Source organism: Megalops cyprinoides, chromosome 4 (assembly GCF_013368585.1).
Source record: "Megalops cyprinoides isolate fMegCyp1 chromosome 4, fMegCyp1.pri, whole genome shotgun sequence".
Taxonomy (NCBI): Eukaryota; Metazoa; Chordata; class Actinopteri; order Elopiformes; family Megalopidae; genus Megalops; species Megalops cyprinoides.
Genome location: NC_050586.1, coordinates 32,344,014 through 32,357,097, shown reverse-complemented (window position 1 = coordinate 32,357,097; position 13,084 = coordinate 32,344,014). Strand labels below are relative to the sequence as shown.

Here is a 13,084-nt window from a genome sequence, read left to right as displayed (position 1 = left end):
GGACAGGCCTTGTTTGGCCTGGAGAGGATGGTCACTGTCTATGCGTGTGCTGGGGCCACATGTGCGGACAGGCCAAAGGCCAGTGAAAAGCCAGCATGTTATTAACGTCTGCCAATCCCAGCGCTGTCACTGGTTGCTTTCAGTCGACTAGTCAGAATTTTGAATCTTTAACAACAGTATCGGGGAGTCATCATTATTGCCCATCATTGCCCTTGGTATGAACAGTAAATTTGCATTAAGGTGGGAATCTGCTACATTTTTTTCTTCTTAATTTAAGTTGTGTTTATACAGTTTTACACGTCCATTTTTGTCATTTTGAATGGTGCGTTTTCATTCACGGCTTTCTGAGGCGAAACGTCACATTCGGTTTTAACAAGGCTAAATGGCTCTCACAGATGAGCTCCCGCGATGCGCAGATCACTCACGCTCTCGACATCAATCGCCCCCTGTTGGCGGGCAGGACTGGCGCGCGGTGGAAGGAGGGCCCGCGAGCGGCCCTGTTTGCGGGGATGATGGAGAGCGCTTAAGAGTGTCGTGCAGGTAGGAGAGCTCTAGCTGGGTCGGCCAACACCTGTCCGCCGTTTATATCCTGATATGGGGCGATTATGATAGCTGTTAACGTCCCGCTAAGCCCCAGCTTCGCCCCTTTCCCCAACAGGATTCTGGGCCTCCTCTGCCATATGGTTCTGATTAATAGTGATAATTGCAGGAGTGGAAAAGCCTACCTCTCCTGTGCACCGTGCTTAAACTGCGTGTTTTTTTTAATGTGAGATAGGGCTTTTTCACCTCTCTGCTGTCTGTGCTCTGGTAGTCTCTTGTAGCGTGCTGTGTGTGTGAACCTCGTGTCACCGGTGCTTTGATGTGAGGCAGACGGAGAGACACGGGGGGTTAGTGAGAGGGATCTTCTTCGTCCTGTGCGATGTTGTCTGGGGAGGACGGAGTACTCAGCCGCGCGTCTTACGAGGGCGAAATCTCTCGGTGCTCCACGGCCTCGGCTTCTCTGGTTTGCCGGACGAGGGGGCAGTGGGAATCCGATGGCCGCCATCGTTCGGGTTCGTTTGACCCCCGCCCACGGAGTCTGCGGGGCTTTTACTTTGTTCTGTGGACTCGGAATGTCACACGCAGAAGACGTGTGCTGAGGGACACTTAAATAATGCCTGCTACAGCGAAGGAGATTCAACACATACACTTAGATAAAGGCTAACATTTGAGTTGGAGATAACTCAGCCCTAATGAGCATTTTCCACTGTTTTCAGAGGGTGTCTTGTCATTCACTCTAATGGGTGTGGAGATTTTTCTCTGTGTTTTTGTACAAAAATATTGAAATATATAAGGCTACTTATATGCCTATGCTCCACACACACAGACACACACACACACGCACGCACACACTCTCATTCTCAGAGTACACAGATAGCTTCCAGTACACACATATAAAGTTACCTGCCCAAGCTCAAGAAACAAACCAATTCTCAATACTCAGAGGACACATCTGATTGTAATACACAAAGAAGGCTTTCAGTAAAGTTTCATGATCCTATCAGCAAAAAAAAGTGCCCAGTCATGGAGGGGTTAATGCGTGCGTGTGTGTGTGTGTGTGTGTGTGTGTGTGTGTGTGTGTGTGTGTATTTGTGAGTGTGTGTCTGTGTGTGGGTGTGTGTTTTTTCCCCTCTCTCATGTCATAAAACTCTGCTCGAGATTCTTCTGCAGGGTGACCTGTTTGTTTTTCTGTTGTTTCTCTCGGTTCACTCGTGTCATTGATCTATGGTTTCTTGAAGGGAGGAGAGAAAGAAAAAAAAAAAGATGTGTCATTCTTTGTGCACTTCATTTTCTAATCCCATACAAGCATCTCTGCCTTTATTTTACTGCTGCTCTCCCTGGTCCCAGAACAGTAGGGTTGCCTTGACAAATCTATTCAAAAGCCATCCCCCAGTCTTTATTGGTGGGGACTGGAGCCTTTGAAAGTCCTCCCCGCGCTGCAGCACAGCTGACATCTTCTTCTAGACAGAATGAATTAAGAAAATACAATAAGACACTTGATGTACCAGTCAAGGATCCCTCCACCCTTAGGACGGGCTCCACGGAGCACAACTAGGGCACGAGAAGTCTAAAAATACACAACGCACGCTTGTTTACTTGAGCAGACAGTCTGCTGTGTCTGCTAACTCGATTGACAGGACACGTAAAAGAATGAGTGAGAACTCCAGTAACACGGAAAAGTTTTTTTTTTTCCTTTATTTTAATGCTCTGTAGAATTAATGTGTTAAAGATTTTAAACATTTGCATCCGATGCAAATCAAATGTGACGCTTCAGTTGAATTTTTACGAGAGAAAGTGCCGCTGGATGAATTAGTTTCTTTGTTTATGTTTTCCTGCTTTGGTGTAAGGGAGGCTTTTATTAACTGTGGACGGCTACCAGGCGGTTCTCCCCAGTTTTGTGGTACATGCAAATAAGAAAGAGGAATTCACAAATAAAGCTGAGTTGTAGCCACCTGCATGGAATTGACTGAGTACGGACTTTTAGAAAATGATAGGTCAGAAGTGTGTGGTGAGCACATTACCTTTTTGTTGTTTTTTTTTTTTGGATTTTTAATGAACCCTGGGGATATTAAGATAATTCAATATGCAGCCATTCAATATTCAACCACAGGAAACATTTAAAAAAAAATAAAAGATCAGGGTATCCCCACCAGGGTACAGTGGGTGTCATCCTTCAGACAGAGAAAGAAGACACACATAAGAACACTCATGTATATGCATGCACACACACACAAACACTCGCATACATACATACGCACACAGAAAAACACACAAATTCTGTCTCTCACACCCACACACACACACACACACACACACACACAAAGAACACTCACATACATTAACATGCGCATGCACACAAACAATTACATACACTGATTTGAGCACAGACACACAAGCAGTCATACATGTGCGCATGCGCACACTCTCGCACACACACACGCACACACACACACACACTCCCAGGAGTGTCCAGATGACACCAGTGCCTGGGCGGGGGGTGCGTTGACCCCTTGGTGGCAGAGAGGGGCAGTGACAGGCAGGCTGAGGTGTGATGGGACTGGGGGTGATGTCACATCTCTGCCGGGGGGTCGGGCCCAGGGTGACGGGAGCCCCAGGAGAAGGGCTGCGGGGGGAGGGGGGATACAGAGGGCGGCCGCCACGGGTGAACCGCAGTGCATCGTGGGAGCGCCTGCTCGTCGCGGTAAAGGCGGACGGGCCGCCTCTATTCAGGCGAGCTGAGCGAGGGCAGAGCTGCTTTGTGCTGGGAGGCCGGCTGTAACCTCCGGCCTCCTCCGATTCACTTTTATTTCAGCTGCGGTGAATGTTGGAGGACTTCCCCCGCTGAGCCTCTGTGTGCAACGCCGACTCTTTTTCATCTCCACTGGAACGCTGCAGCATGGGCTGCCATATTACAGAGCACTCGTCACAGACTCATTCATAATCAGCACATTCACAGCGTCTCAGACTCCAGACTCCAGTTCATCATACTGTTGAACGTTTCGAATCGTCACAGGGAAAGGTGTTCATGTTGCCATGTCCGTGTGGTGGCGTGGTAGAGAGAGGGGCCTTTGGAGTTAATAACAGGAGAGGCTTGGAGTCAGTCCCCATTCCCTCAGTGGGGAGGGGGGGGTGCTGGGAGGGTGGGGGGGGGCTAGGTCAGCAGGGGTCAGCAGGCTGTGCAGACAGCCCCCCGTGGCGCTGTGAGTGTAGCAGGAGTGGGGGCAGCTCAGGGGGGGCGCTGCTGTAGACTGTGTACAAATCAAGGCTGTCTGTGCACCGTGTCGCGGGGCTTTAATTGCTCGTTCCTGTCTCCCACAGCACTGCTGTAACTGGGTGTCGAGCGCCGAGCCCTTGGATACTCCGGTGGAGACCATGTTACCAGACTGCCCACGCTTCTCGGCAGGTACTGTGCAAATCTCTCTCCCTCGTTCTCTGCCGGGTCACATGACCCACGCACTCATGCTATTCCTCTCCCACCCTCTTGGTTGTTCATGTGTGTGTAATGTATAATTTATATGTATATCAGCATAATGTCTGTATAATGTCTGTCTGTGTGCTTGTTCTAATGGTGGATCATCCTTGTAATCCCACTCTGTTTGATGATGGCGGTGTCATGGCTGTGCTCATGGCCAACTGGATGGATCCAGTCGTGTGTGTTGTGCCTGTTTCCTTGACAGATGACATTGAAAATGACATCACGCTGAGCGGCTTTTCTCAGTGCAGTTACACAGTGTCACATATTCAGGCAATGCTCTGCCCCGGCACATGTGCATTTCCTGCAAGCTCATCAGATACACTAGGCGAGTACAGTGCAACTTTCTGTCTTAAGGCTGAGATAAGCATCGGGCTGCTCGAATCGCCTTTATGAAAATGGATTTACTTTAGAATTATAATTGCTTTATTGGACAGATATTCAGGTTATTACAGAACTTATATTAAAGCCTTTATAGCATAGATAGTTAATCCATTATAGAATGGGTAGTTAGCCCTTTGCCTTCATATAATTGATATCCAAGCAGCTATAGAATATAGATATTAAGTCATTTCTAGAACAGAAATCCAGGCCATTATAGAATTCTTATTTAGGACTTTAAATACATATTATCAAGCTTTTACATAATAACTATTCAGGCCTTTATAGAATACGTATTCTGGCCTTTATATAATAGACATTCAGGCTTTTATAGGATGGTCATTAAGGCCTATATATAATAGATATGCAGGCCTTTATAGGGTAGATGATCTGCCATTTGTATGATAAATATTTTGACCTGTCTCACGTTCAGGCCTGTTATAGAGGTTTTGCGCCGGGAAAGTTAGCGGTATGCTGGGCCTGGTAGCTGCTAGCTTTCCCAGTGTCAGGCTGTGCGCCATCCCCGCTGACTGACTCTATCTTCCCGCGCTAATGAAAAGAGCTCATGTTCAGTGGGCTTTGCCGGAATTGGGCTGCCATCGTACGAGATGGTTATCCGCCGCGACGTGGAGATGTGCTTCTCTGATTGTGCGTAGCGTTTAATGAACATTTATCAATTTTAATGAGAGAAATGGTGCGATAAATTGAGCTGCTTCGTGGATACTCCTGTTTGTTGACTCCCCTGTCCTACTTTGTGAGTTTTTAAAGGTTGATTTTTTTTTTTTTTTAGCATTTTAGCGTTTTAGCGTTTTTAGCGTAGAGTTCGGCACGGTGAGTCATCACTGAGCGACGTGACCGCGAGGGTTATGGTGGACTCTGCAAAAAAAAAAAAAAAAAAGAGACGACGAAGCAGTATGACTCGGCACTCGGGTGCACACTCGACACTTCTGTGGAGTTGCTACTCGAGGCGCCCTTTTTAAAACCGATCTCCTTGAAGATGTCCTCTGCGGCTTTCCGAGCTGATTGGAGTCGAGCGCTCATTTAGCATTAGCAGCAGTAGCCGCGTCCCCGCTCTTTAATCTCTAATTCACCTTCACCGATGAGCGACAGAGGTGCTCAGCAAAAGCACGGGCTGTTTACATGCGGTTTATTTCCAGCATTATGCTTTGCAGCAATCTTCATACAGCAGTGCCAGTACAAGAACTAATCCAGACCTCGGGCAATAATACCAGCGCAGTTGATGCGGCTTCACAGACGTCAAACAGATGTCCAAAGATGGCATTTACCCTTCATGTGGCAGCACTGACTGGTCCTGCTGGGAAACAGCCAAGGAACAGACTGAGGGTTTAAAAAAGAAAAATGAGGGAAAGACAAAAGAAACCATCGTATTGTTTCTGGTTGGCATGATTGTTGGGGGGGATGAGAGAGCCATGTGGAGGCGGGGAAGGGGTGGGGGGATTCGGGGGGGGGGGTATGGGGGGCTGAGAGGGAGAGATTGAAAGAGTGAGAGGGGATGAGGGAGAAAGGGAGCTGGTGATGGTGAGTAGTGTATTGTGGGTGTCCATATGCTATCCCTCTCTCTCTCTCTCTCTCTCTCTCTCACTCTCTGTCCCTCTTTCTCTCTCTTACTTTTCCTCTCTCTTACTCTCTCAATCCCCTTCTTTTTCAATGTCTCTCTTTCCCTCTCTCCCTCTCTCTCTTTCTCTTTCATTCTCTTCTCGTTTTCTCATTCTCTCCCTCTCCCCCCCCCTCTCTCTCGCTCTCCCCTTTCCCTCTCACTCTCTCTCTTTCTCCTTTTCTGTCTCACTCCTCCACTCCTCCCCTTCTTCTCTCTCTCTCTCTCTCTCTCTCTCTCTCTGTGTGGTGCACATTGTGATGGGGTTCGTCATGCTGGTTGGAGCGGGGACGAGGATGCAGCAAGGTGGAGACAAGGCACTGTGTTACTCTTAATCGTCTGTGAAGCAACACTGGTACCAGCATGGCAGAGCGCCGGGGGCACTGCTGACGTCTCTGTTTATTGTTTTGAACGTGATAAAACTTGGACTCGCTCCCCGCGCGCCGGGATACCTCTTTTTTCCCCTCCCCTCCCCACTTTCAAAAGAAGTCTTGGGAGAAGGTCACTGCAACGGTGCTGGCAGCAGGCTGAAAGACTGGCAGAATTTTATCAGTTACCAGCACACTGAACACAGTCTAAATATGCTGATAAACTGGAACAAATCTCCTCAAAGCCTCTGCTCGCTGTACAGGGTTGAGCCCGCGCCGGTTGTGACCCGCAGTCGTTGGGAAGCTGAGAGATAGCTGAGAGAATTGTGAACTAGAAAAGCCCCCTTTTGAAATCCAGCTAAAGACAGTGACAATGCGGATCCCGCCGAAGCGCTGCTGTCTGATGAACAAGTTGGGACCGCCTGGGCCCAGCTCTTAACGAGGGGGGTCACTGTGTCGGGGACCACATTTCCCCGTATAGGAATGCTGTCCAAAGCATACGTTTAGTGGAACTCGGGGGCGGCTTAGAGTGGTTTGTCCATGCATTGGAAAGGATGCAGTACCTGCTGGCGTGTATGTGTGTGTATGTGTGTGTCTGTGTGTGTCTGTGTGTGTGTGTGTGTGTGTGTGTGTGTGTGTGCATGTGTGGGTGGCTGGGTGGACTGGAAATTCGCAAACTTCTCTCTGCGGGATTTCGAAAGGTCACGGTTACGCAGGAGCGTTCACAGCCCAACATTCCATTTCAAAGCAGGAATATTTTGATGCAGAACGGCCGTCTTTCTCAAAGCGGCCCTGTGTCCTGGCATAGGTGACCAGAGAAATAAACCGAAACGGAAACACTGTTCAGCAAAACACTGTGAATTCCAGAAGCTTCCATGAACGTGGTTTTTCACAGCACACCAGCATATGGAGGGGAGAGCCCGCACTGGCCCTCCATTTTGGTGATTACTCATTGCTGGACCCGATTATTAATTACAAAAGCAGAACATTCCGAACATAAACTGAGATTAAGCGTTAACAAAAGTAAGTTAATGTGTACCTAAACTTTAATTACATGTCCCACTCCATTACAAGGATGTGAAAGCTGTCTGGTAATTAACCCTAATTGCATTCACATTGAGCAGAACATTCTTTTTTCAGTCTTTGTTCGGAAATAAACCTCCTTTGAAGTAGAGCTGGATTTTTTTAGTCTTTTTTTTTCCTCTCAACTTTCTTCATTTTAGCCTGAACATGTTGTTTTTGTTTTAAATGAAACCTTTCTGGCAAAAAAAGGGAGGCGAGATTCATTCGATTATGACACCAAGCACGTGCATTGAGAAATAATTTAGGGGTGTCCTCTTACAAGAGATCACAAATCAAAAATACAAATGGTTCTTGCCACCCATACTCTCACCCAGCTTTCCGGTGGTGCGAGCCCGTATAAACATGAGAAACCAGAGGGAGAGCGGCTGCAGTGAGAACCGTACCACACTCTCCTGAGCGGTCAAACCGCGGTATCGACCCTCACATGTTCACGCGCTGGTGAACGCGAGACGCCGCTGTGTGTCCACACCTAAAGCTCCCGCGCCCCTGACAGAGAGAAGCGCTGAGTCGGCGTTCTGGAGGAAGCGTGCCCTCGAACAACCCCCCGGCTTTTTTTTTTTTTATATATACGTTATTATTGTTATTATTGTTTTGGTGGATCTGCCGGAGATCAAAGGAGGGGGAGAGGATGGGCGTCCCAGTTTTCTGTCAGATGTTTCTAAACATGCCCCGGGGGCCTGGCCCGGCGGGGGCGTTGGCGGGTCACCCCAGACACTCCGCCACTGAACCCGGGCTCACCTCGCCCAGCGGACCCCCACCCTTCCCTGGTCTCCCTGCAGTCAGCTACCCCATTCTAGTCCTTAAAGGCTGAAACGGTTAGCTTTGGGTGAGGCTTGATAAAACAAACTTGTTTACAACACATTGCTATAATGGAGCGTTCCAGCATTGAACAGCCTAATGCAGCAAGCTCTACTGTTCTCCTCACCTGCGCCGTTAGCTTTAGCGGTCATTAGCCATCATTCCGTCATACCGCATTGTGCAGAGCCTAGTGGTGCATTACTTGTGTACATTTCTTCAGTTTACATATTGATACAGTCTCTTTGTGCTTTTTTTACTATTATTTTTGTTCATTTGTTGGTTTAATCTGGCCAGCAATGCAGAGTTGACTTTTCTCCAGGTTCCCCACAGTAGAATGAAAGTTTTATATAGTTTCGTGCAGCTGCCTATAATTTTTCTGTCTCTTTCTCTCTCCCGCTCTCTCTCTCTTCTGGAGGATCAGAAGACACGGCCTTCATTTTCTATTCCTCTTTAAAAACGAGATGGGGCCTAAACATCTTTGATCCGTCTGCTACAGAAGATGACTGGCAGGCGCTGACCCACTTGGCTTATGGCTTTATGTAATGAGCCAGAGTTTAAAAGAACCGTGCAGGAATATTGTGCAGCATAAGGAGTTTTGGGTCGTCTTTTTTTACCCCCCTTTTCTCTCTCCCTTTTTTTTCATATTTCTGATGGGGTCAAATTCGAGTCACTGAGAAAAAGTACAGAGTCAGTCAAAAAATTAGTGATAAGGAGGAAAAAAAAAAAGGCAGATTTTTTTTTTTTTTTAGATCTCTCTGTCATACATGACACAGGAATTCCTCTCATTCTGTGCCAAAGCTTTCCTAGCAGAAACATGAACAGCTAAAAAAAAATTAATCAGGCACTAGGCTAACGTGCCGTGGGCTTCCCTTCACTCGGCTAGCAGTGGCTGCAGCGCCCGTTCAGAGGAGCAGCTTGACTGAGGGATGTCAGCCCGTTTCACCGCCCCACAAGCCCCCTCTCTGACAAGCGCCTGGGGTTCTGAGGCAAGGAGGCCGAGCGTGCCTCTTCCAGTGAGTGACCAGAGGTGTGTGGGAACCGCGGCGGCCCTTCGCTTCCATCACCGCACCGCGTCGCGGTGTACCTGCCAAGCGGCTGCTCTTATCGAGCGCCGCTCACATAGCTATCGTTTTATACATTATTGATGCAATAGAGGGTACTGAGGGCCGGGTTCAATTGATGGTTGTCCTTAACCGTGACTCACAATCGAATGTAAGTGGTCCTTTTTTTCATTAACACAGTTTGACGAGTTCCGCTATCACCAGAATGAATTTAATAAATTAATTGAGTAAATTGTGTTTTTGTCAGAAAAAAAGTTGCTGGTGTTAAGTAAGTCAGAGTTAATGACAAATGCTGACAGAATACGTTCCTTAGTGAGGACACTAAGGTCAGGAGGGGGAGCAGTGTTTTACATGTAAGATTTGAACCTGCAACCCGCTGGTGACATATCTGGCTCCCTGAGCAGTCTGCCACCCTGGGGCCCCGGATCCCTTTCAGGGATAGGTTTCCAGAGCGTCTCATGTTGAGAAACGGCAGGACTGGATCAGGTGCAGGATCAAGGTGCACAGCGTTATTGACTGCAGTCCGCCGCCACGCGCACACACACACAGACACACACACTGACCAGGACCCAATTACCGGGCCCTGTGAAAGGAGCCTCTGAGCAGCCTTCCCGCACACAGCTCCATTATTTAAATAAAGCGGGAGGCGAAGAGAGTAAACTGGTCATCATGAATGGGGTATTTGTTCTCTTTTTATCCTAAAATCAATACGCGGCGTGCTGTGTCCACCGGAGTCTTTCAGCGATAGTCCATTCAGATTGGCACAGCCCGGGTGCCGTAGTGGCCGGCGTAGGCAGATATATCAGACCATCCCCGGGCGGTTGTAATGAGCGTGCAGATTTATTTTTGTCCCTAACTCATTTTGCACAAGGTAATGTGAAAATGTAGCCCCAGCTGTTGGAGGGAGAAAAGCTTTGCCATTCCTTTATGCTACCTTTTGTGCTCCTGTTGATCTCATCTTATCTCTGAGCCTTTTTTCCTCATAACACCCTCGCCGTAATCTTGCTCTCAGAGATTTTTTTTTTTTTTTATTAGAAATTTTAAATGGAAACCGGTTGCCAGGCAACGCAGAAGGTCAGGTAAAACCTTCAAAGTTTTTTTTTTTTTTTTTTAAGACCCAAGCCTGTCTGTGTGTTGGTGTGGTGGGACATGGTGTGAAGATGAGTGGAAGGTCTCTGAAACACAGAGACCACCTTGGGCACTACTGATCCTTACCCGAGTGTGCTCAGGGCTCTGCAGGAGGCAGCGTGAGCGTGGATCAGGCCAGATTACTCCTGGTATGCCCGTGTCCTGTTCACAGCCGCGGTGCAAACTCTGCCTCGGTCCAGTTCTAAAAGGGTCTGCTTCCTACTGCTCGGGTCTGAGAGAGGAAGTAGAAAGAGTCAGTTGCTTTTGTGGATGTAAACTTTTGGCCTCCTCGCATCTCTGACTGTATTATGAATTCACCTGTTCCTGTTGCTCTGTCAGTGTTTTGGAGCTGCTGACAGAGGGGAAGATTCGCGGGCAGGTGTTGATAGGTAGTTCCAAGAAATTAAATTTCCAAGAAATTAAATTTCTTACTTGGCGTTTCTTATTGGACACCTCCCCATCCCTTCACATGTTCAGAGGTGTATTTCCTTAGCCTTGGAAGATGGTCTTGTTTGCAATGGATTGGGGTCATTTGCACCTCTCCATAGGCCCCTCCATAGGATCACAGCAGGGCTGAATCTTATAGATGACTCCACCACTCCGGCATAATGAACAGATTGAGCTCCTACAGAAGGACCGGGGCGAGTCTTGCTAATTAGTTTCTCAGGGTAATGGCAGCCCACGGCTTTACATGTGCAAAACAGACCCGCGTGGAGTGAGTTGAATGAGGTTTCATCTGCCAGGTAAACAACTTTGCAAAGTGTGTTTTTTACCACCATAATCCCTGAAACATGGCATGTTCTCTCCCAAACATTGACACGGATGTATAAATTCAAGTTCAGTGTAACACTTACACAGTTAAATTTGTGATGTATTTATTGTTGTTAGGTTTCCAGGCTTGTTCTCAAGCTACCTTCATCTTCAGTCTTCAGCTGTATATGTGTACATATATTTATTTGTATACAGACACATGCCATAACATGCGAACAGCATGTCAGTCCATGTCAAGACTACAGCTCTGCTGCTAAACATTGTTAGTAACATTTATTGGGTTCCAGTATAAAAATCCACAATAAAAATCCTCAATATTTGTGACCTTTCCCCCCCACACCCTCCTACTACCCAGAACCCCCTCTGAGCTGTACACTCAAACAAGAGATGAGCACAGCCGTCAAGTGCGCGGAAGGACCCGCCGCTGAACCTCCGCCTTTGAACACGAGCCTATTAACACTGCAACCTTAACGCTATCATCCCTCCATGCCCTCTGTGAGGGGCAAGGTTACACCACGGTCAGCCAGCCAACCTCAGGGTAGGCCGCGGGTCAGGAGAGAATTCGGTCGACACCTTTAACCTGGCCGGCTGAGAGGAAACGCAGTAGACTGCAGGAGGTGTAGAAACGTGACGGCTGTTATTTGAAGATGACGGCCATAATTCAAAGGCGAAGCGGCGAGTGGGAGTGGGGGTGGCCAGTGACCTGGACGTGAGACGGGGGGTCAGAGAGGGGTCTGCATGGGAACCTCCCCGGCGACCCCGCCCCTCGCGAGCATCCTGGGTCTGGGTCGGTCTGCAGCGGGTAATCGGATTGCTCGCTCACCTTCTCCCCGCCCTCTCGCCGGCTTTCCTCTGAGCCCGGCGGCCGCTGATGAGCAGAGACAGCCGAATGCGAGCGGCGACCCTTTGGATGGGATTATGAGCGCACCTCCATAGACGCGGGGCTTGCGGGCGGGCGGCGTCACCGGGATATCTGCCTCGGCTTCACCCGGCCACTGTCAGGGAGCCCACCGGCCGGGCCGGCCTACAGGGCAAGCAGGCGCTTTATTACCGGCCCTCGATAGGTTTATCAGCCCATCGGAACAAATAAACGGCTCACTTAGGGTTTCCTGCGACGCAGAACAGCGGCTCTGTCAACAGAAAGCCATTGTTGTGCGGCCTGGGCTTTGTCCCCCCTGTCTGAGAGCTGCCTCCTCTTCCCGCCGTTTCCCTCAGACTGTTGTCTCGTTTGTGTCGTAAGGGCTGTGCTATGCAGCCAATTTCTTGCATTCAGAGACTAATGGAGCCTTCTGCTTTGACAGCCTTGATAAGGCTGGGCTATGTAGCTGCCGCTGTTGTGGACCACGCCGACTGCAGGGGTAATGATAATTACAATCAAAGCAGCAGCAGTAATCATAATAAAAGAGGAGTAAAAAAAAAAAACGCTAATTGATTAATTAGAGAACGATCTGTCAGTATTAACTGTGTCCCGATGTTTTGTTGATAAGCAGTGTACAGTTTTCAGTTTTGTCAAAGCGCATGTTTCAAAATGCGCACAGTTGCAGTAATCTTTTCCTCCCTTTCTTTTCCTTTTTCACAATTAGGTTATGCCGTAATTAGATGCACATTTAATGTGATTGTTAGACAAATAAAAAAATAAACAAGCAAGCTTTGAGAACATATTAGGGATGTACATAATTGCAAGAGATGATTTGGAAAAAAAAAAAAAAAGAAAAAACACAACCTTGAAGATCCTTGAGCTGTAATCAACCTCAAATTAAAATATTTATTTGTTTTCCTTTTTGCTGGAAAAGGGAAAATGATTTATATAATTATGTAAACACAGTCGGGTGAGGATTTCTCTGCGAGAGATCCTTGGCACGTTTCC

At 48.0% G+C, this 13,084-nt stretch overlaps 1 protein-coding gene across 2 annotated transcripts in view; it reads left to right on the top strand.

Moving 5' to 3' along the window:
- Positions 1 to 13,084, top strand: part of fam172a (family with sequence similarity 172 member A) — a 154,215-nt gene that overhangs the window by 105,208 nt on the left and 35,923 nt on the right. For both annotated transcript variants that reach the window (XM_036527677.1, XM_036527679.1), the window contains exon 10: positions 3,859 to 3,943. In XM_036527677.1, the coding sequence (XP_036383570.1) occupies positions 3,859 to 3,943 (85 nt within the window). The remainder of the gene's footprint in view (positions 1 to 3,858; positions 3,944 to 13,084) is intronic.